The sequence below is a fragment of the Tubulanus polymorphus genome, chromosome 8, assembly GCF_964204645.1.
Source record: "Tubulanus polymorphus chromosome 8, tnTubPoly1.2, whole genome shotgun sequence".
Taxonomy (NCBI): Eukaryota; Metazoa; Nemertea; class Palaeonemertea; order Tubulaniformes; family Tubulanidae; genus Tubulanus; species Tubulanus polymorphus.
Genome location: NC_134032.1, coordinates 11,236,783 through 11,260,539, shown reverse-complemented (window position 1 = coordinate 11,260,539; position 23,757 = coordinate 11,236,783). Strand labels below are relative to the sequence as shown.

Sequence of the window (23,757 nt, the reverse complement as noted above, 5' to 3'; positions counted from 1 at the left end):
GGTTCAAGCCGATGATAGAATGTCACGTGGCAACCCGCAACAATAACATCCGGCTGTCAATCAAGAGAACCGACCGGGATTCCAATGCGGTCGAGTGGTATTTTGCCGTAGTTTATTGAAAGATGGCACCTTCGTCGCCTTCCGAGTGCGCATTTTGCGGCGGCAATTTCGAAGCTAAGCAGAAAGGGTGGAAAAGATTCCACAAAACACGTGAGATTGCTAAGGGTTTTTCAGTAATAAGGGTCTGCTTGGAATACGGATTTTGTCTTCACCCCGAAAAGGAATTCGTTTGTTACACATGTTTTAAACTTTTAGAAGCATATAGTAAAAAAACAAGAGAATTAAATGAGATCAAAGGTGAGTTTCCAAAATAAGTTAATCAATTACTTTTCAAACACAGAAAAATGTTTATCAAGTGAATCATTTCACGATCTTATTTCGCAAAACTTTGTTTATTTCAAGTTGAAATTCAGTCTAGAAATAATTCGATACCGGTATTCAATCGGGGAACAAAACGATCTCTACACAATTCACCTGAATGCTCCACGTCTAGGCTTCCAAAACGAATAAGTGTTGAACAAGGCGGAGGAGATGCTGCTGGTTTTTCCACAAAAATCTCTGTGGTAGGATAGACTATTCATTTGAGTTCAGATTGTACCTGAAATAATCAGGCCTTTCTGAAATTGACTAAGACCAATGGGCTATATAGTTCTTAGATTAAAATCAAATGTAATGGTATGTACACATATCATATATTATATCAATTCCAGAAAAACTTCAGACACCAGGCCCAAAAAATGATCGGCCACTCGAATTATAAAGGAGCGATATTGTTACTTTTAAAAAAGAGTAAGGTTGCATTTATTCAGCTACTTGCTGTAGTAAGTATACTCATCAAGAAAGAGAAGCAGGCCTTCATGCAAACAAAATCGCCACTTTTTGACGAAGCCTCGCTTGAAAATATGGAACAGTTTTCGTGGTCTGAAACAGTCGGCGCTATCAAAGGATCAATGCCCGCATTAACAAGTATATTGTTATCGTTAATGGCAGGAAAACGGTATGAGATCTGAAGTTTGCTGTTTTTTTTCCTCAAGCATTCAATAGTAACATTTTAGTGATTTTTATTCATAGAAATTCACAAACACCGGATAACCGCTTCGGGTTCGTAGTGTCAACAATTCTAGACTCTAGAAATTGCAGAAAAGTTCGTTTTTTGAAGGAAATCAATTCTCTTCAGATGTGGCGAAGTGGATGCAGGCAGCAAGTAAGATGCATTTACACTTTACATCGTTTTTTTCGTTGATACATGTATAATGCAATCGCATAAATCCGTTTGATTTCAGCTATATCAATGCTTCTCTAAACTCGGAGTTTGCTTCGGACCTGTATGTACGCGGAAGGTTGTCGATAGGATTCGAGAAACTTACGACAAAGATATCATGCACATGAAACAAAATGTTGAAGTAAACCTATTTTTTCATTAAACGTCACATGAATTTTTTTCATTAACATTGTAATAAGTATATATATATATATCTATAATTCTTTCAGCGTCAATTCGCTGCGAAAACCAGCCAAATAACAAGTATGTTTCTGATTGTACCAGTAATACGTGCATTACACAATTTACGTATATATATATATATCAAATATTAACTACATGTTTAAAATCTTTTGATCATCCTCAGGTTACTCGCTTTGTTGGGATAATGTGCAGAAACTTTCTTTAGCCCGTTATGAAGGACGCACACAAAACAAAATGATGCTTTGGGCGCTCGCGTTTGCTTCAGTAAACCGCGTTACGTTTGAAAATATAGACGATTTTCATTACAAACCTGCAACACAAATGCCAATCACAACATTCCTCCCAAATCAGAACGACTTAGAAAATTTGAAGGCCCGGATGATCGTACTGGTAAAACGTGTGCTCAAGAAATATTTTCAATGTTATGAAAATGAAATTGTGAACGAGCACATCCTTCATCGTTATTCGGCTGCAATGTCAAAGAAGAGTAAAGTAGTAAGAACTTTCATAAAGCCTTCATTGTCCTCCTTGTATGAACATGAAGTAATACCTGTTTATGTCAAATATATTTGCAGATTAACATCGGTGTGATAGAGGAGGACCCATCTACTACGGCTGGAACTATCGCCATATTGGAACACCTGCAAGCGAAATACGTGCCAACGGAACCAAATGGCATTTACACCATTCCATGTCACGGCGATGGCATGACGGTCGAGAGGTCGAAATCTGCGTCGAGAGCGAGAATGGGCGCTGGTAACGAGCTAAGCCGCTTAGAAGGATTGACTGTCGTCCCGCAAGAATTCCACAAACGTGGAATTATCCTTCAGGTTACCATTCGAAAATCAATTTTCTAGTAATAAAACTTTGTGTGAAATATGATTTGAATGTATAATGTTTAATGCTAATTCTTAGGACATAATGGACAAATTCTTTAAACAAGAAAGCCAACGAGATCGCGGGACTCTGTTCCATATGAAAAACGTGTTCCATCACAAAAGGCTGAAGAAAGACGTCATGGCTAATTTCAATCAAGTGAGATTAAAGTTTATCAAATTCAGAGAATGGAAAATTTAATGTATTGATAAAAATCAAAATTATCGGTTTTTAGGTGAGTAATTTTTTATCGTTTGTGGGTGATGGGCTCATTTGTTTATTGGCGAGAAGCATTTGCGAAAAGAAAACATCCAAGACAATTGATGAGCTGGCTACGCAGATCGTCCATACGGTATGGTTACCAGTTGACTGCAACCGCGTTGTATCTGTACCGAACGAAGATGAAACAGCATTTTACTGTTTATGCGAAGAAGGTACTTAATCTTAATCTTTTTTTCTCATCATTTCATTTCAATTTTGATTTTTTCCAATCATTCCTGCTAAGTGATTGAACAGAATAAGATTTTAATAATAGACCTAGAAGACGAACCTATGATTGAATGCAGCAATCCTGTATGTGAAAACGGAAAATGGTTCCACTGGAGCTGCGTAGGAGTTGATGGAGAAATTCTAGGAGATTGGTGGTGCTGCAAGGAATGCGAAAATTCAAAGGCGTCTATATTTTGTGTATGTAAAACTGTGCAGGCAAAACCGACAATCAAATGCCAAAATGGACAAAAATGTATATACAATGGCATTCTTCATCTCGATTGTATCGGGTTATCCACAAAGCCGACAGGTACCGTTTAAATTCACACCAAGTTTACTTTTAATTAACTGTTTTGAGTTTTTATTAATTTAATGTATCTATTTCAGATTCGGATTGGTTTTGTTCAGAGATGTGCAGATCGGAATCGTCAAAAGATCGCGTTTTTTTGTATTCGATCGGATTGCTGTGGTCGATATTGAACGATAGATGTCGGGTCGACGCCGTGAGAGAAGGAGATGGAGCGGCAATCATTGACCACTGGAGGCTTGATATGCCTAATTTTCATTTAGGCAATCACAACAAATACCTGATACTTGGCCATGACCTCCTTGCAGGTGTGATATTATTATAAGCCTAATCGTCTGGTAATTTGAACTTTATTTTACATGATTTCTTGTAATTGCTGTAGGTCTCAATGGTGGGTGGCCAGAAAGAATCTGCAAGGAAGTTACATGGAATCGAACAGTTAATGTTGTAGGCGGGGTCGGTAAGAATCACCCAATGGACTACGTCAATGAATTGCTGAACGGCCAATTCAAGGGTATGAAAACTGTCACTCGGTTTTATTTAACAGTCCATTGATTTTCATAAAATTTATTTCATTTATCTATATTTTTACTTATCGTTTCTTCAGAGAATCTCAAACAGCTGAATGGGCGATACACCGATGCATCTGTAGCCAGAGCTAGTCAGTTGATAGGGCAAGTTGCGAAAAACATTGATAGGTTGTACGAGACGAACATCGCCGACACATACGTTTATTCGAATAATGGTAAATTGACGAATATGTAATCGATTGGAATGATCTAGAGCGTGCCGAAATTAAATCGTCTTTTATTATTAAATTTCTAGAATCGCACGGTGAAAATGCTTACACTGATAAGGTTCGCGCATTCATTGAAATGTATGAGGAAAACAATCTTTTTCAATGGATTCCTGGCCGCCATCATCGAGGATTTCCAGATTACGAGCCAATAACCACAATAAGTGATCGTGGGGCTGCTAAGTTGAAAAAGAAACTACAAAAACATAGTCGTGATATGGACGCTTTGATTCAATTGAGGTAATTATTTACAATATTTGAGCCATCATATATACAACATCTATATATTTGAAGCATAAAGTATTTCATTTCAAAAATCAAAAATCAATTATCAATCATCCACATGAAATCCTGCAAGCCTCGCAGCAGCTACACCTTTTGCGCATTCCGTCCGTTTCATTCCGTCGATAACTTTCGACGTCCATTCCTGGAGTGACGAGCGAATAACAGGCAGAGCTTCTACTATTAATTTTACAACCCAGTGTTGCCTACCAGGGGGATAATCTATTCAATATTCATTAGATTTTTAGATTCATCATATCTACATCTGATATATCGTTACATTTACATGAATTTTTACACGTTGTGCAACAGCTACATAGTCCGCATATTCCGTTGCCACATTTAGGTCTATTCTTTAATGTTTCGAGATATTTTTTGTCCATTCCGGGAGTAACAAGAGCTTCCAGAACAGCTAAACGGAGACACTTCCCATCTTTAACTTGATTCACCATTTCGATCATCTCAACTTCTGTCCGCTTTCTATTCAGAGAGGGCAAAAACGCTAGCAAGTGACCTTCCGCGATTCGTCCATCTCTCCCACATCTTCCAACTTCCTGCCAGTACGACAGGATGTCTTTTGGTGTTCCCCAGTGTATGACCATATCAATATCCGGTACCTAAAAATATTTGATATCTACTTTCAAATATATGTTTTTTTTCATATAGATTTCCTGAAGGCAATTGAATGTTTATGCCACCGCGTTGGTACAGGTTGGTACAGTAAACCTCGCATGGAACAGTTGAGACCGTGACACTCCGAGACGGCTCATTACCTGAACACCCATTCCGAACGCAACTGTGCATATCAAACAACGTATCGTGCTCGTTACTAACGGAAACGTATCCAAGATTCTCTTTTCCGTATCTGTATCTACTACGCTGTGATACTGGTCAATCAATCGGTTTTTAACTATATGTTCGCCAACAAAAGCTCTTGCGCCCAATCTCTCTAACATATGTAAATAAATCTTACCCACACAGTCTATTGATCTGCGAGAGAAAAAAATTATCTTAGGATGATTCGATTGGGCATCTGTTAATACTTTTTAAGGCCCTACGTTTTGATTAAAGATAATCATTATTATCATCATTTGATGATAATAATGATTATCTTTAATCAAAACGTAGGGCTAGTTTCAAGAAAGCTCAGACCTGCAGTAAATGATGCATTTTTTAGCGTCCAGCTGTTTTTCTGATAAATGCTCTATATACAAGGACAATTCTTCTTCAAATGACATTCTTGCGACACTTTTAAAATTCAGGAAAATATTCGGCCTGTAATGTAAAGTTTCAACAATAAATCATAGTTTGTTTAATTCATCATAATATGCACACATGTTACTTTCTTTTGTTTCTTTTGTTTTCTACCTGTCGGGGATTACGGCTACCATTTCGACATCTTTCAATTCAAAATTAAAAACGTTCAGGATCTCTGCAATCATCTTTGACGTACACGTTGCTGTCAACCATAAAATGGGGACGGTCGTAAGGCTCGTCAACGACGAAACAGAACGATACTCTGGACGGAAGTTTCCACCCCTGTGTATATATATATATATATATATATATATATATATATATATATATATATATATATATATATATATATATATATATATATATATATATATATATATATATATATATATATATATATATATTGGATGGCAGTTTACCAATTAGATACGCAATGTGCCTCATCAAAACATAATAGACACAAGCTTGCTTGGTACTTTTTGGTTAACAGCATTTTTCTCCAAGACTGTTGCTCCAAGACTTCTGGGCTGGCAAAAAGAATCGTTCGTTTTCCATTGTAAATATCTGCAATACATAGATTTCTATCTCATAATCTCATAATCTCATTTGACAGAATTATTATTGCATAATATTGTGAAGGTATGTATTCACCAGAAACAGTTTCATCGGTCATTTCCTCTTTCTTTGTAATGACGCCCGATTTAATTCCGTGACGTCTGCAAAACACATCCTGATCCTTCATGATGCTTCTTAATGGACTTACTACCAATGCGATGTGTGGTGCATTCGATGGATTTATCTAAGTAAAGAGTGAACCTTGAAATTTTTTTCAAATGCTGGGTAGACCACTGTTAATCGGATGGAAACGAGTAACCAAGTCTATACCTTATCCATGATTAACGGTGCCAAAATAAAACACATACTCTTGCCATACCCAGTTGGCAACACACCGAACGTACTTTTCTTCTCACATAATTTGGTTAACAAAATTACCTTGTGGAAAGAAAATAGATTTCAAATGTCCCAATTTGTGACTGCAAATCATAGAATTGCTACATCGGCGCGTCGGTTTTAATTAATGAACACCGTATTACACGATATGCTAGGTTTTAATCACAAAATTTCAAAACAATAGTTTGAGGCCGGGATGAAATTATTTCGATTTACCTGCTCTTTCTTTAAATTAAAATCGAATTTATGGTATTTCTTTATTTCAGTGAACGCCCCGACAACGTACGATTCGTCCATCCTAGGAATTAAATCAGCCCGTCCAGTGTCTGTTCCGATGCCGTACACTCCCGTACGAGTCTCCCGAGTAACAATATAGATCGCTCGAGGGCGTTGCTATCGAGCTGATTTCAAAAGTTGAAAATGGCGTCGTTTGTGCAATTTCCTCAATAATATCGCATCATGCACGGAATATAATCAAAGCTCCTCCGAATAAATACACTAATAAGAAAACTGAATGTTTGAGGTTTGTAAAGAGAGTTTATTTTTGACAATCGGTTCGGTGAAACTGGATTTCTGGTGGTTTAAAGTCACAGTGATTGAAGAGTATCGAGAAAATGTCATTCGCACCTTAGTGTCTGTGGTACATCAGACACTAAGGTTCTTGGTGAAGTTCAATTTATACCCGAAATGTATTCCGCGAGGTTTCGGCGACTGTTTGCGAGCAAAATTCGAACTGAATCGCCGCAAAAATACGGGCTTTATTCGGGAACAAAATCTCGGGTCGGATTCAGTTCTCGGGGCTTTCCTCACGGGCACCTGTTCAGCGAGGTCACCGAACGCGGGTGTGTCCGTATTCCATGTGGCTGATTGGTTGCCACACCTTAAAACGTCATCAAATGACCTACTTGAACCGTTCATTCATGGAGCGTGTGTAAAACTTGTGGTGGCAGCACCGTACAATATTCAGCATTTCATCGCGCAATTTTGTGGTTTTGCGGGCTGCAGCTTCCTCCGGACCCAGTCGTACAAGTTTCGAGCACAGGGGCTCGTATTTGGAGTTTGGGGGTGAATAGTAGCTTAGATCATCCAGTATAATCCAATAACCCAGGTAATAGTACCTCGGATATATAGGACCATCTATGCTATCATTTCACCCCAAACTTGAGCCCCTGTCCATGAGTTCAGCTTCTGAAACTTCTTTCCGAATATTCTTTATCAAATAAAGATGCTGGAATATTGGGAGGATCCAAGCTACTTTTCCCCCTAAACATCAACTGCGCACTCCTGTGACATCCACTTATAACTAATTTTGGCTAGTCCCGATGATAACCATTCCCCACATCAAACAGAAGACTGCTCTCCAAATAGACCATATCCACCTAAAAATCCTCATACCAGTTACAAGGCAAAATTCCTCGTTTAACATAAAAGCTTATGACGAAATCAAAACATTTCTTTCACTTATAAACTTTACAGGTTTATTTTTAATAATATTTTACCTAAAGATTTACACAGAATTCATTTATAATCTTTTCTTCGCTATATATAATAATGATATTTACAACATCACTTTTCAACTTCCGTTTCAATACGGTAAACGATTTTAGATGTTTTCGCAACCTTTTATAATCCCTTACTACCCTTTCGTTTCTCTGGATTAAGTATTGTTTAATATCGTAAACAAGTCGTATCCTTTTAATAAAGACGCCTTGTTCACGTTCTTCATTTCGGAGACCGAAATTTCCACATCTTTGAGGAAAATTATAGGATCGAAATTTTTTTCTGGATTAAAGCTCCATCAACAACAATTCAACTACTTCATTTGAAGTACAAGCCACAAAATCAAAAGTTCGAACACAAATTCATAATTCAAGACTTTCTAGAATTGTCGCCGGACTAATTGCCCACTAATCAATTAATTAATTGGCCAATTAAACTGCCAATCATGCATCGTCAATTGTCGACAATAAGTTTAATTCCCTTGATTACATAAATAAACGCGAATCATCATCAGCATCAAATACGAGAATCCAGAATTCGTTCGTGTACAGCAGATGGCGTTCTTCGCAAACGATACACGCCTACCTATTCTATAATGAAGGTGGCGCTCACGTCATTGATTTCACCGGTAGTCCGTTACTTTGCACGCTATCCTGTGAACTGTGTTGTAGCAGTTGACTTTTACACCGCACGTCGAATACCTCTTGAATCGCCCGCCGGAAGCAATGAAAATTATAATCGATTATTCCTGAAATGACCAATGAATAGAAGTTCTAAAACAAAAGGCATGTTATGATTTTCGTCATCTGATCTAAATCCTGCAGTAGTTTTTCTTCAAATTTCAGTTCACAACAGGTTTAAAAGGGACCCTTTTATCTTTAAAATGCACCCATCTGAAAATCGGCCACCCCTTATAAAATATCTGCTGCCCCTACCGGAGTGGATGTCAATATTCTATCAATGCTGATGATTGTTTCGAAATATATTGAGCTAATATGAAAAATAGAAGACGATTACACCGAAATGAAGCTTAAATTTCTGTATTTTCGGCATCGAAAGCCTTGCTACTTCAGCAGCCACAATGTCATTAACTTCACAATGGATGCAGCCCTTTTACTCAAATACCAGCATATGGAGAACAATGACTAGAATTATAGACCCAGTTGAAGTCATTCCATAGAAACTCTGCAGTAATACTAGAGGAGTCCACTATAAAATGAAGGTCTCTAAATGCAAATTCTCTCAAGTCCGTGGTCAGCAGCAGGCAGATATCATGCCGTAGATGAGGCTTCTCCGTATCATCAGATTCAAATCGCTACCACGGGAGGATGACATGCGATGAACGCAATGCCATGTCAAATAATTTAATTGTGCGTAACATCTATACGTACCTTGCCTATCGAAACTATCCTCACGTAATATACAGACTAGAGCTAAGTACTTGTTCACCTCTCGTAGATATAAAATAGTCGCGTTGTTTAAACGTATTATCGAACTAGATTGCGTATCAAACGCACTAGTTTCTGTGTCCTCCCTGGAAAAAGAAAACATCACACAAATAAAGCTTAGAAAACTTTCCTATCGAGACTATTTCAAGGGCCGCAAGTCTACTCCACCATGTACACTTGTCAAATAGATAAATCAAGCCGGGCCCGGTTTCACGAAAAAGTTTAAGCTTAAATCAGTTAAGTTTCAATTGTTGTCCTCATTGAAAACATGAAGTAACCAATGGCAATTACACCAAATATTTGAGTTTAACTTCTTCGTGAAACTGGGCCCAGGGCTCGGTAGGTAGACTGAGGCAAAATCTAGCACTTCAAGCATTTCTTGATAGAAAAAGAAAGCACTGTTGGTAAGGATCATCCATATTCACAATATAAATGGTCGATTTGTGAATTCACAACATACACATACATCCTTCATACATAGGAGGTACTAAGGAAAGCCATTTTCGGCAGTATACCCTAGGAGGAGTCCTATATACACCCAAAAGAAGTTTCAATTCAACATGTCCTGAATAAATGTGAAGGGGTGGAAGATCAAAACTTGCAGGAATGTTGATAAAGTATCGTATATCTGAGGGGGTCCAGGTAGCGGATTGATAACTGCATAAAAGTCGAACAACTGTTGGAGTCTTGAGATAGGGTTTGGCAGGAGGCGTCAGATTGTAGGGATAAAGAATTTCGGGATGTAGAACATCACACACTCACCCGTAAATACAGCTAACATCGATGACTACATCGATCATATCACAACATAATTCGTAAGACTGCATATCAACGGGTGAACTGTCGGTAGCGATGTAGATTTTGCTGACCACGTCGAACAGGAATGCTTTCTCAATACCAGAATTCTGCAAACGAAAATAAACGACGTATCGATATCGGTGAATATTGTTTTCCCCAAGCAGACCAGATAATAGAGTCTGTCACATGAAAAAGTATTCTGAATGTCAGCTGTCCATGGTTTCATTTGCGAGGTGACCACTTTCCGCCCATTTACAAATCCCTCATGTTTTCCCTTACTTTTCTATGTGATTACACAAAATTTCGTGAGTGAACCGGATTAATTTCTAGGTTCGAAATGTTATAGTTCACTCATTATTGATTGAATCACCAAGTGATAAAGGACACACGGTTAATAACATTATCCGAATTCCCGAGTTTTCCAGGTTTTTGGTGAAATTTGTCAAATTCCCTGATTTTTGCCAGATTTTTCTGATTCCCTATGTTTTTCAGGATTCCAGGTCAAGTCAGTGTTCCCTAACTTTTCTGAAGAAAAGAAAATTCACTGACTTTTCGCTGATTTCCAGACAAGTGGCCACGCTGAATTTGACCACGGCAGACCTTTGTCGGCGAGGGGTAGGGTGCAACTCACCGAAATGAAAATATTGAGCAGATTTTCCAGCGTCGGCAATTGCGGAATTAATTTCTGCACAACTTTACTGAACGCTTCGAATATTGAGTGGTCGTATATACTCGTCAAATGAAAACTGAAATATAAACAGTGGGAAAACATATTCAGTCATCATGAATTATGGCTCATGGCACCTCGAGGATCCACCAAGCAGTCCTACGAAGCTGTACTCAGTGCGACAGCAGGGGCTGTTGCCCTGCAGAAATTTTGTCTACAGTACAATTCGTTTAATTCAGATCGGATTTTTTCGGATCTTCACTTATTTCGGACAAAAATTCCAGTCCCCTCTAGGTTATTTCTATTCAAACGAGAGAACATAATCCGGACTTCTTTTTGATTGGACAAAATTTCCAGTGCTAGGTGATCCGAATTAAACCAGTTCTACTGTATTTGCGCCCATTTTAAAAATCTTTCTGTATTGAAATTCCTTCACTTGGGATTGACAAGCATTTTGTTAAACGTTTACTAGAGATTCTGTTGGGACATATAAGAAGAATCGCTATATTGGGGTTGTTTGTTGTTTATTCTTTGCCCCCCTAACAACCAAATGCTATGTGTACCACTGCCATGTCCTAGTGTGAAATAAGCATTTCACATTAAGGTAATGGAGAAATACATAGCAGTGCTACTGTGGCAATTGAGGGTCCATTAGGTGTCATTGAATCAGTGAAATGGAGAACTAACAAAATATTAGGTGACACAAATGCGAATTCAGACCTTTCCTATTCTGGAACTGGCAAAGCTACTGTGGCAACTGAGGATCCACTGGCTGGCAATACCTTAATCGTTATTTTCAATTTCCTTTGCATTTCATTTGGAAACTTATCGCACTTTAGTAAATGTCAAACAGGGGAACTCATTCGAATCTATTTCGCACAATACCTGAGATGTAAACTGTCTAATCCGGCGTCCGCTAAATCGTCGTTAGCCCGCTGATGGATATCACGCTGCGTTTCGATTTTATGGTCGTCCGACAAACCGTCGACTTTGTGAATAAAAACCTCGAATTTGATGCTTGGGTTGACTTTATACGCTCGCGACGCCGTCATGTGTAACTTGGACAACGCTTCCATATAGTCATCCTGAAAAGATTATCGTTTCAATCTTATTCACACTATGTTTTTTTTTGTTTAAACTGGATTTAACCATTTTCAAATTGACAGGACCTGTTAAGACCAGTCTAAGCCCATTCTACCAACCTAAAGCTTATTTTGGTTCTCTAGCCAATCTTACAACTTAACACCTAAGTCAGTAAGCTGCGTGTGGGTCAGTTTCACATGAGTTGATATAAGCCCATCCCATTATAAAAGCTTACCACCAACAATTAGGTGAAGATATTAAAGACCCAGCTCAGCTTATTATGGTTCTACGTCTATAGCCAATCTAACAACTTAAGATCAGTCTAAGCTCACTTTAGTTTAGTTCTGTAACCTATCTGACAACTTATACTGGCCTTAAGATCAAAGATAACGTTTACATTTAGTCTTAAGTCAAAACTCGGCCAAGAATCCAGAATTAAAAAGCAGAATCTACCCTGGAGCCTCTCCCCTCTCGAGTTACCCTCGCCCTTGAAATTATCCCATCTCACGCTGATTAATTGTAATTACCTGAGCATCTATCACGTAAATAAGAGCACCACATCCGCTGAAAATCATCTCGAAATCGAACTGAGGGTCGAAGAAATCGATCTGTCCCGGGAAATCCCAAATATGAAACTGCACGAACGAACTGTTCGATATATCTAGAAAACAGAACGAATAGAATCAATACGACTGATTATTAAATACAGAAACTTTGAGGCAGTTTTGTTTTTGAACTATGAATATTCTTAACTCACCGTCTTTAACTATTTTACTCGTACTCTCGAGAAATAAGGTTTCGTTCGGCGACATTTTGTGAAACACGACTTTCTGTATCGACGATTTGCCACTCCTGAAGACGAAAAAAAACTTCTTAAATTTCAAAACGCCAGTGAAAAGCCGGTCATAAGTCTTCTAGATCAGTTTTCGTTTTACTTTGTGGGGGTTGACATTGAGTTAACTGCCAGGCTGAATAATTGAAAAATGTCTCGGTTCCACAGTTTCAGTAGATTTGACTCACTCACTAACAGTCAATATTCAGTTTATTTTCAATTATTCAAGGACCTTGTTTATGGAATAGTCTTATGGACACGAGATAAGTTGATGACATAAGTTTAAAAACATAAGTTAAAACCTGGCTATTTAACCCTTTCAGTGCGTCTACACTGCAGTGCAGTGTACGAATCAGTGATGGATTTTGCTAGTACACCACACTGCGGTGTATTGATTTAATTAGTAATTACTAATTATCTCTCTTGAAAGATGGCAGCACCTGTCAAACATAGTGAACTATTAATAACTAACAATACACCGCGCCGCGGTGTAGACGCACTATAGTGCTATTCCCGTTATTCAACACACTAGAATGGAATTTTTCAGAATTTTCAAATTATCTTCAGCACTATAGGGTATTAATTAGCCAGCACTGAAAGGGTTAAAAGGGCCTTCGAGAGATAGCGCAGCGAGTAAGTTTTTAGGCGCAGCGCTTTATACCAAAGACCTGGTTCTACAGATTTCAGATTTGCCTCTTAAAAAGCTAAAATATCAGATCTTATTTTAACTCTTAACCACTTTGAAATTAATCCTAGAACTATGGAATCGGGTCCAGGTCAAAGACAAATTTATTTCTAAAATCAAGTTCTACTGCAATTTTTTCACCTTTAATTATGCGATTTACTAATAAAATGTTTACCTGCGAAGCCCCATGAGTAAAATGCGGGGTTTATTTTCCGGGGACGTCGCCCCGCCCGACATGTCCTGATCGCCGTCCATATCGGGCCCGTACCCATAATCTTTCGGGAACGAGCCTACGGTATAACTAGAGCTATACGGGCCGTCATCGACATCTTCTACATACGACTGAAAATGAGAATATTTCGACGTTTGAGACAACGATTTTTAACTGAGGTTTCAATCTGCAGCCATTTTAGACTTTAATCATCCTCAGTAGATCAGTGAGATAAGGTGTGAAGTTGTTGCATCCACTATCAGTGCCAAGTGACAAGTGGGTTGAGTCCTGCTGGCTGCTTACAGTGTGCGGGCAACACTTCAAAGGCCGTCCCGTCGTGAAGTTAAATGAACAAGCCATAAGGGTCTGGAAAACCAAGATCCAAACAACGCAAAGCCAAACAAACCAAATCATAGTTCAATCAATGTGAAGTCTTGATGATCACTCTCCAGGTGCTTTTTGAGTGACACATTCAACAAATATGAACACGATTAATCTGCACCCCGCTCAGATATTCTATCAACATTTTTCCAACTTATGATAGTCTAGGCTGTTCTGAACTTTACCCAAAGGTATTTTTAAATTTTTAAGCGAAAATGAACTATGAACACCAGTCATTTGGATATTTTTCAGCACACTTTCAAAAACTGATCAGTCCACACTCCACATTTTCACAGGCCCTCAACCAATTCGATTCTTAATCGAAAAACAACCACAAACACTGGACATTGGATCGTATTATCAGGGAGCGACTGCAGTTTTGGTCATGGTGTTCCTTCGTTCTAATTATTAGGATGTTATTGTTGGGTTTCACCTCACCATTACCCTAATTTCATTAGCAATACAAAGTGGAAAGTTGGCCTAACATTTATCTAGACATCCATACACACCAGCATAAAAATTACATTAATCATTCACAAAAAGGGGTCGGATGATTCATTTTTTTGAGAAACAAACGGAGCGGACACAGACTATCAGATGACAGAGTCGACTATTTGAAGGCCCGTTTCTAAACGGGTTTTAGGCGTAGGAGAAATGAACGCCGTTTCTAACCGCGGGGGAATATCTGTTCTTCAGTTCCATGGCGCTGACAACTCGAGCCGGCTTCAAACACGACCGCAATCTGCGAAAAACTAAGATTTAATACGCATTCTTACCATAGTAGCCATAGACCGGAAGTCATATGAGTGTCAAACGTACTAACTACCACAAACTCAAACTCAATACCACTTTGTTGAACAAAAACTGAATCCGGTCTTACTTCAAGACTAGCATTAAAAGTTGTAGAACACATCACCACAAATGCCTGATCTTCAGTTGAAAAAGCGACAAAGATACGTCAATGAATCATAATGGATTATCGAAAATAACGCATTTACAGTGTTTTTTAAGCAGTTACTAATAAAATTTATTTTTCCATAGTTTGTATATAAAAATACAGAATATCATGCAAGATATGCAATATTCATTTATTAAGTACCAGTAGAAATAATGATTGTTGAAAAATTCACCCCAAACAATTTCTAAACATCATCATGATATACTTGAAAAACTCTTTAAATCTTACTGAAATTATGTAAAAAATTTGAAACGAATCATCTTGACTGTATATTGGGGCAGGCTGGGGAAGATAGTTACTTAAAATTTGGACCACAGTCCTGTTTATACAGGCCCATCGAGCAGATGGGTTTGTGAAAGCTGTAGGACTATAGGCAGACCAGACTACCAGTAGGCCTACTGACTCCCTCTAGTAATAGTTTTCCCCACCCCAAAAATGAGAGTATGTTGACATAAAAAATAGTAGTTTGATTGAAAATGCACTAGAAATTATTCTGTAATTTTGAGAGAATTCTGGATATTTTTGGGGGCAGTTGTACTCTTACACTAGTAAAATGACCCTTAACTCATAGTGTCATAGTCTGATCTGCATAGGACCCCTTCTCAAAGTAGAACAATTTCCCAGTCAAGCTACTTTACAACTCTTCAAAATTCAAACTCTTTACCATGATTAGAAATCCACACATCATTTGGGGTCACAGCAATAATTTGCTGATCACGAATTACAGAGCAGGGAAAAATAATATATACGGTAAATGCAGATAAATATATCATAACAACCTCACTTGCCAGGGGGATGAACCTCACCCCAACACGCACGGTGCGCTCTTCAGAGCACGAGGCGACCCTGGAAAGTGAGGATAACAAATGAAATCATCACCGAAAACTGGAAGAATCTTAGATAATCTAGCGAAGAAAAATATTCTGAAACATATTCTTAGCAGGAAGATAACACGATCTGAGGAAAAACAGAAACAACGGCTAGAAAAATAAAAGCCGATTATTAAAATAAATCTGAAATATTTCTCTGAACTATAGCTACAGTAACTGATGCAGGTATGAATTCGCTGTGGCCCACTTTCAGAAAACTGATCGTCCAGTCTTCATCCAACAATGAAATTCCGGGAGTGCGTGTGGTTCCAGGCAGCTTATTGACGCCTGCATCGGTTACACCTTTCTCGGGGTTCGTCAACTTCACACAAAGTTTAAACCCCTACAATTCAACAATCACGAATCGTCAAAATTTGGCACTTATCATTCGAAAAAAATTAATACATTCTATAATATTCTTTGTGACACGTTTTCTTTACATTCATCCATAGTTTTATACGATATTACGATATTACTACTATTCCGTATTACGGAACGACAAAATAACACGGGGCGCTTCCTTAAACCAGAAAAAAAAAACATCATATAAACCTTTATATACATTTATGCTTTTGTGTATTAAACATGTATAAGATATACATAGTCACATGCCAGGGACTGATTCTTCAGTCGTAATTTAAGTCCAAACACAGGATCAGATCGGTTTTGGTTTTACTTAATTTGGTTTATTGGTTACACAGTAAAATTCGTCTAACTCAGACATACCAGTTGCTAGCTCGGATGTTTGGCTGAATTCAGATGAAAATTTGATTATTTCCAATCTATCTTATTTTTCACGTTCAAAATGAACTGTTCTTAGAAATGGTTTTAGAGTAATGGCTAGACTAGCCTTTATTTTTAAAATTATCTTAAGTCCATGCTTTGGGCTTAAATCTTGACTGGACCAGGTCCAGAGGTTAACCTTAACTTAAGTCATGCATTATTTGGTATACCTTATCAACATCAATATATTTCACATCGAAAGTTTTAAATATTCACTTCAAGAGGTCGAAATAACATTTACTGGCATTTAGTTTATCACATCCGGAGATTCTATGTCGATTTTCCCATAATTTGGAAATAAATATTACGGTGGTTGATTATTATCAACTATTATGCCCGCTGCGAGAATTCCGAAAAAAATGAGAAAATATGCAAAACCCTCGGAAAAACCTCACAACAAACGACACAAACCGATATTATTTCTGATAATATACATCAGGATAAGATAAATAAATATAACTATAATTGTAACATTCACTTCTAATCAACTTCGATAATTAATCAAAATAAGTTAAAATCATTAATAAACGATTGAACAAAGATATGAAACCTGCTTAATCCGGAGATCATGTTGAAATCAAGAAAGAATCGATCTAAATCCAAATAGAACAAAAAACAACCGCAGGATCTAGTTAACAGCTGTGAGTTTGAGTTAAAATACCAGGATTCAGTTCCAGTTCAGTTCGTTAATTCTGATGTAACTCTTGAGTTGAATTTCAACACACAGAACTCTGGAACTGGGACCAGTAGTTTCATTGTTTTCACTGAGTTAACTTCCGATTCAAATCTTAACTCACAATTGAGAAACTGGGCTTAGATCCCGATTGTGAGGAAGGTTCAAGTTGATATCAGTTCATTTTCAAATATTCCTCTAACAACTGCGGAACCGAGTCCAGGGTCCAGTTTCACAAAAAGGTTTAACTCTTGGATCAATTCAATCTCTTCATCAATTCACTTTATCTTAAATCGATTTAATAGTTAAACCTATTTGTGAAACTGACCTCTGGGCCTAATTCGAAAGCTCAAGGTTAGATTTTTACAACTTCACAGTTTAAACGTTCGGAAAATGAACCGACTTCGAATCATAATGCGAGTGAAATTTAACCCCGAAACCGACGAACCGGGTTCTGGTTTTTAATAAACCAATGACTTTAAACAGTTTCAAACGATCCGGATTAAGCGGGTTTTACCGTTATAAACATTGAGCCAGATAAAACTCGTTCCTGGGTAAAACATTCAACAGTTTGGAGACAGAGAACAAGTAGTGAGACTGTTGTAATACTGAAAATCAGTAAAAACACACTAACACACCTCCCGCCGCGAGCAGAGGTATATCGGAGCACTCCCATCCGGAGCAGACCGGCACTTTCACCGACCGATCGTATTAGAATTTAACATTCTCTTCGATGTGTATTTCATCGACTGTTGCTGCTTTGTTCGTGTGACTGAAAAAAAGTTATTGTAATCGGTATTAGAAGTGCTACTGCGGCAATCGAGGGTCCACTAGGTGGCATGATCAGATACGAACACAGTTAGGTTAGAAGCTTCAAGATGCGCGTAGGGGACGACCCCAAAAATAGTACCTAGAAAGAAAAAGTGCTCTCCACAATCCCCCATTTTATCATGAAATAAAGGATTCCCTGGATTTTTTTGTCTGGAATAAGAGCACCAAACAAAGTGGGGAATTCTTGGCTTGGGTGTACTAGCATACTTGTCCTGGGTTACCCCCCTTTCTAAGGGTTTGATTATTTCAAAGGTTAGGTTGGTTTTTCTGGGGCGAAAACCACATCAATGCGCATAGCTAAGATGCTGGCCTAACAGCCATAAGCAGGATCTCCCCTGAATTTACACGCTTTTATATGAACTTAACACTCCAATTTCTTGTTTTTACTAGGCCTATAGGATATAGAAGATTTTGGAATAGTGGTCTGAGCTCAGAGGACACTAGCATGAAGTCAGTCTTCACCGATCAAGCCAAGAGATTTCTTTCTTCATAAATCAACCAAGTGAAAAGCAATTCGATAGTGATATACAGAACCCAGTTCCACAGTTGTTAACTTAGAATTGACTCTAGAATTGAAAATGAACTAATTTTAACTCAGAGTTAAGTCTTAACTCACAACTGTGGAAACGGATCCAAATGATTTCGGAAATCTTCGTAACCGAAAGCCGAATGAGCGAAGAAAATCAACGAACCTCGGATCTGGGGCAGATGGTTCGGCACCGGGATACGCCGACGGATCAACGACATCTGGTGGCTGCTTCGGGTAACTACCGGGCGGCAGACTTTCCGCGTTATATTTGGTATTTGGGCCCATTGTTCCGTTCATCTGTAAAAATAAATGTGTCATAAACATGAGGTACGGAGAAGAACTTAGCAAATTTTTTACAAAATTCTACACAAAATGTTTCACATATCAAATGTGAATAATGCATGGCTTAAGGTAAACCTCTGGACCCGGTCCAGTCATGATTTTGAGTCCAAGTGTAGACTTAAGATAAATCTTGAAAACAGATCTTAATTTGTTCAACATCTAGATGATCCTAGGTTAGTGTCGCCATTTCTCTTAGAACCGTCTTTAAAGGCAGTTCGTTTTGATCGGAAAAATAAGAAGTCTGAAAATAATCAGTTTTTTTTCCATGTCAGTTTGGTTTCGAGTTGGCTACTGGTTTGTCCGCGTCAGACGAAATTTACACTGTATTAACCATATCAATAAAACCAGTCGTACGATCTAATCCCGTTTTTTGGACTTAGATTTTGATCGTAGAATCAGGCTGCTCAATATTGCCACTACGTAATACGTACCCTTCGCTCCATTTTTTTGAACAGATGTAGGAATAAAACGATCATCAGTACTCCGATGACTAAACCGAGAATTCCCAACAGGAGCGTGACGACTCCGGCGATGCCACCAGCGCTGAAATAACACGTAAACAACGTTTCGATAAAATGAAATAAAACAAGCGATATGTGACGACCGTTCTCGAGCTCAGACCCGATCTCCGAAATCACCATGTGTTAGTAGTCGAATGATACACTATAATGTGTGTATACTGTAGATTAATTGAAGATGTCCCACAATTCGAATTTTATATGAAATAATTTATTAGAACGAAATTTGTCGCAATAGATTATTTCATCTGCAGTTCTGCCGCTAGTGTCTGCATCACTTTCATATCCCAACAGCGTAAACCTCGATATCGGTACTGTTTATCTCGGTAAACCAATAATTCGGTTGTTTTGTAAGCAAATTTGTACCCTTAAATAAGCGCCTAATTGGGTGAAAAAAATCCAGGTCCCAACTGTATCGACTAAGCAGGGTCCGATCTAAGCACTTGTCCGATTGCCCGGGACAAGTATATTCTCATCAGGGCAAGTAGGTTATCATTATCGTATTTTTGTTATCACTTGTCTACCAGGCTTTGCAATTTTATGTCACAAAGCTTTTTTCCCACTCGATACAACGGATGACAGTGCCACCAATCGGACTGCCTGTGCAGGGCAAGTAGCTTTTGGAGGGGGCAAGCGAAATTTCAGATATGCTTGCCCCCCGGGCAAGTGGATTTTATTGCTTAGATCGGACCCTGTTAAGGGGTAGTCCACTGTGTACAACTAAAAATCTAGACAAAAATTTCTAATTGCCTATTTCTTAAAATTGAAGGAGTTTCGGGCATTTTGTTCAAATTAGAGGTGTCTCAAGCAACTTTAAATGTATTTCCTGTTTAGGAGTTTGTCGCAGGCCTATGGCCTTATCAATAGAATTTGCTAAATCTAAATACAAGTATACATCTACGAAAATTCAAGGAGCGAAATTCTGGAATAGTTTACCAGAGAAATTAAAATATCTAGACTCGATATCCAACTTCAAAATTCAGCTTCAGCGTTATCTTCGTTCCACTTATTAATTATCTGTGTAATCTTTTATACCGTGCCACATTACTTTATGTGCAATTGTCTATGTATATTATGTATATTTGGTTTGTTTGGTAAACTAGGAATGAATGTAAATTGGTGTATATGTCTGTGTGTATGTGAGAGTGTATGGACGAGGGATTAGGGCTAGATTAAACCAACTTTGGCTTCTCCTAATTCCTCGCATAATTTATTGGTACATTGTTTTCCATATATTGTGTATTCATTTGTAAACTCTGTAACAATCTTTTATGCAAATAAATCATATCATATCATATCATAACCAAGAAGGCATAGGGAACTGGAATAAGAAAAGACCACAACACTTACTGCTTAGCTTTGTTAGTTTTATCATTTATGAACGAGGCGTAGAAAACCAGTAAAATGATTCCGATGACGAACAGTAAAATCGACACGAGCAGCCAGATGATGCCGCAATTTCTGACACGGTAAATTCGACGTTTCCATTTCGTGAACGTGTCCTCCGCCTGTTTAATAGGACTGTCGCTACCCATCGCGATCCGAGATATCTACAGCAGCAGCAGCAACAACAGCCAGGTGGTGGGCGAAAAACTACAACGACATACAACAAAGAGACGATTAGGGTTTTCTCATACGTATTCTCATTATTATTACTATTACTATTATTATCTTCTATTAACCTATAATATATCTATTTATCAATATATGTGAAGATCTTTATAAAGATTTAATGAACACTTGTTCTACATAATTGAAAGAACATCCCCAAGACAAGTACCAGCGTACAGAAACCAGGAAGCAGTCGTTCTTCCCTCGCACTATCCGAGAGTGGAATAAACTCCCTGCAGACCTGGTGTCAGTCGGCAGCCTTGCAAGCTTCAAGGCTGCTCTCCATAGCCAATAGTATATTCATGGCTATTTTAATTAGAACAAACAAAAAAAACAAAAACAATATCCTTTGAATTTCTCCCTTATACTTATATTTATTTCTCTGCGCACACCCGAAAACTGTAATATTCATCAACAAGTTGATGCTGACAGTAAACAGAAGAAGAAGTTGATGCTAAAAGTAAAAGGAACAAGAAGAAGAAGACTAGTGGCTGTACAAAAAAAGGGGGAACTAATGGTTTATCGCTCATTCGGCGTCCGATTACGAAGATTTCTTAATAATAATAACCATTAGTGACGTATTCTTACATCGCAAATATATGTTTTTACTACAATTGCTGGTGTTGCGAGTCACTACGCCGCTGGCATGTAGCTATGTGTACTATATAACGGTCCGCTTCAATTTAGTTCCAATTTTATTCATAGATGGAGGATCAGTACCTCTAAAAGCCTCTAATACCGAATTGAGGTCAATTGAATGATGTCATTGGGTTCGAGTCCTGATGAGGTACGTTACATTATCTGCGGTAGTGAAGAGGTTAACTACTATATATGATCATTAAACCTTTTTTCAAGGGGCTTGAACGTCTGATTGGCTTTGTTCAGGCCCCTAACATCAATCCACTAATTCCGGTCATTTACGTTATTTGTAATTTTGCATTCGGTTTAATTGATGATGAAATAAATATTATTTTCATTATCATTATACATGGTTCGGTGCGGTAAGGCTAAAGCAAAAGTAAGCACTTTCGGAGTGAAAAAACGAGTTCTTTTTTTAGTGAATTGCGATCCATCATGGACATTGGAACGGCTCATCGCATGATTTATCAAGCTCTAACAACAGGGTCCATAAAGCTTGTAGTCGTGTCAACGCAGATTTCAAAATTTCAGGAATTACTCTCCTGTAGTAGCTGTTGCTCTCCACACTTTCTCTGAATTTTGGCATGTCAGTGTGCATGCGTGGTGTGAACTAGCCGATCAGAATGAGCCATTGGCAAAATATCCCCCGTGGCCTGTCTAAAAAAGCAGAGCGACTGGATTCAATAACAATACGTTGACCAGGGGCGGATTTAGACCGTGTTGCCCGACACGATCGGAATTTTAAAGTGCCTTTTTATTTTTTCTTTGTATCAAAATTTGCCGCTGTAACCACCCAAGATACACAATAGATAATTTTCCTAAATATATGACCTATGTTCTTGACTAAATGCCTCTCAGAGATGCTCAGAAAGCTCTAAAATGACAGTAAAGTTTCAAAAATTTTGCTGCAGATATGCCTTTCTGCCCTAAATTAAGAATATATGCCCTTTTTATTGGTCGACATGGTCACAACATGCAACATGCCCCTGGTTGACTGTAAGTAAGTTAACCAATTGTGGTTAGCGTCCTTGTGGTGGTGGCTGATGAATAGTTGTCCGAACCTACCAGGAAATAACAAGTTATCCCTAATTTAACCATACGGCATGGGACAACTGTAGTCTGAATACCAGTCGTTGTTACCGGTTCCCTACAACTTGTTTGTAGAACGACGGCTAGGTACTAGACTAGGGACAACTGCAGTTAAAAGTTTTCTCAATAAATTTCAATTTGATTGACGATCAATAGCTAGCTGTCAGTATAAATTTTAGCTGTTTTCCGACGCAAAACGAATTCAGATGCTACTCAAAATTGCAAAATTGATCTTCCCTGAAATACCTGTTGTATTACTGCGAAATTTAAGCGATTTTACAAATCAATGTTTACTCACAAGGTGTTGTCAATTTTACTTATTCTTAGTCGTCTGAGTTCGACTCAATCGCAACCGCCAAGGGTATACTCGCTTGCCAGGGTTTCCTCCGCAACGTAAAAGCTCTGCGTAATTACTGACACTGATGCAGATTGGTCCTAATTCCGAATAGAGGATGTACAGGGGGTCTCCCGGGTTCGAACCCAGTAATTGCTGACACTGATGCAGAGTTGTCCTAATTCCGAATAGAGGATGTACAGGGGTGTCCCGGGTTCGCACCCACTGGCACACTCATGAAATAGACGTGATGCCACACTACACCGTCTGGTGCTGCCGCTATGCTCAACATTAGCGGATTTTTCATACACTAACATGAATCGACTCTGGCAACCAAGGAGAGTCTACTGCCAGAGTCAGTTCGTGTTAGTTTATGCAAAATCCGCTGTCGATCATAGCGGCAGCACCGTACAGCATATTTTACTATATCGATCCCTCCGGCGGTAGTGTGTAAATAGTATGTTGTAACGTTTGTTATGTTTCAAAGTGCTTT

The 23,757-nt window shown here is 38.4% G+C and overlaps 3 protein-coding genes across 6 annotated transcripts; all 3 read right to left on the bottom strand.

Annotated features, from left to right (window-relative positions):
* Positions 1-4,511: 4,511 nt before the first annotated feature.
* On the bottom strand, positions 4,512-6,780 carry LOC141910361 (bifunctional 3'-5' exonuclease/ATP-dependent helicase WRN-like). The gene is made up of 8 exons (XM_074801095.1): positions 6,700-6,780; positions 6,418-6,525; positions 6,184-6,331; positions 5,952-6,096; positions 5,644-5,814; positions 5,428-5,550; positions 5,049-5,265; positions 4,512-4,892 (listed from the first exon to the last, which is right to left on the bottom strand). The coding sequence occupies exons 1-8, from the start codon at positions 6,778-6,780 to the stop codon at positions 4,512-4,514; spliced, it is 1,374 nt and encodes a 457-aa protein (XP_074657196.1).
* A 1,206-nt stretch (positions 6,781-7,986) lies between these two features.
* Positions 7,987-14,882, bottom strand: LOC141909585 (ras-related GTP-binding protein C-like). Of its 2 annotated transcripts, none has more exons than XM_074800052.1 (9): positions 14,865-14,882; positions 13,672-13,838; positions 12,737-12,831; positions 12,507-12,640; positions 11,782-11,981; positions 10,861-10,975; positions 10,194-10,336; positions 9,375-9,517; positions 7,987-8,731 (listed from the first exon to the last, which is right to left on the bottom strand). In XM_074800052.1, the coding sequence occupies exons 1-9, from the start codon at positions 14,874-14,876 to the stop codon at positions 8,592-8,594; spliced, it is 1,149 nt and encodes a 382-aa protein (XP_074656153.1). In that variant the 5' UTR covers positions 14,877-14,882; the 3' UTR covers positions 7,987-8,591. The 2 variants fall into 2 exon arrangements, with proteins under 2 accessions (XP_074656153.1, XP_074656152.1); XM_074800051.1 differs by lacking the exon at positions 14,865-14,882 and adding an exon at positions 14,749-14,791.
* A 219-nt stretch (positions 14,883-15,101) lies between these two features.
* Positions 15,102-23,396, bottom strand: LOC141910070 (uncharacterized). 3 transcript variants are annotated; one of them, XM_074800782.1, is made up of 5 exons: positions 23,229-23,396; positions 20,942-21,656; positions 19,505-19,616; positions 18,895-19,028; positions 15,102-18,143 (listed from the first exon to the last, which is right to left on the bottom strand). In XM_074800782.1, the coding sequence occupies exons 2-5, from the start codon at positions 21,124-21,126 to the stop codon at positions 18,083-18,085; spliced, it is 492 nt and encodes a 163-aa protein (XP_074656883.1). In that variant the 5' UTR covers positions 21,127-21,656; positions 23,229-23,396; the 3' UTR covers positions 15,102-18,082. The 3 variants fall into 3 exon arrangements, with proteins under 3 accessions (XP_074656883.1, XP_074656884.1, XP_074656885.1); XM_074800783.1 differs by having other exon boundaries at positions 20,942-21,184; positions 23,229-23,256; XM_074800784.1 differs by lacking the exon at positions 23,229-23,396 and having other exon boundaries at positions 20,942-21,184; positions 21,571-21,614.
* Positions 23,397-23,757: the final 361 nt, after the last annotated feature.

Excerpts from the sequence above, each read along its gene's own strand:
- LOC141910361 (XM_074801095.1), bottom strand. The coding sequence starts at position 6,780 with ATGGACGAATCGTACGTTGTCGGGGCGTTCACTGAAATAAAGAAATAC. Across the intron at positions 6,526-6,699 it reads TTAATTTAAAGAAAGAGCAG|GTAATTTTGTTAACCAAATT; the intron begins GTAAATCGAAAT and ends TCTTTCCACAAG. Across the intron at positions 6,097-6,183 it reads GACCGATGAAACTGTTTCTG|ATATTTACAATGGAAAACGA; the intron begins GTGAATACATAC and ends TATGTATTGCAG.
- LOC141909585 (XM_074800051.1), bottom strand. The coding sequence starts at position 14,790 with ATGGAACTGAAGAACAGATATTCCCCCGCGGTTAGAAACGGC. Across the intron at positions 13,839-14,748 it reads CCCCCGCGGTTAGAAACGGC|TCGTATGTAGAAGATGTCGA; the intron begins GTTCATTTCTCC and ends TCTCATTTTCAG. Across the intron at positions 8,732-9,374 it reads GGATAGTTTCGATAGGCAAG|GAATAATCGATTATAATTTT; the intron begins GTACGTATAGAT and ends TGGTCATTTCAG.
- LOC141910070 (XM_074800782.1), bottom strand. The coding sequence starts at position 21,126 with ATGGGTAGCGACAGTCCTATTAAACAGGCGGAGGACACGTTCACGAAA. Across the intron at positions 19,617-20,941 it reads AAAACTAACAAAGCTAAGCA|CGCTGGTGGCATCGCCGGAG; the intron begins GTAAGTGTTGTG and ends GTGTTATTTCAG. Across the intron at positions 18,144-18,894 it reads CCATCTGCCCCAGATCCGAG|TCACACGAACAAAGCAGCAA; the intron begins GTTCGTTGATTT and ends ACTTTTTTTCAG.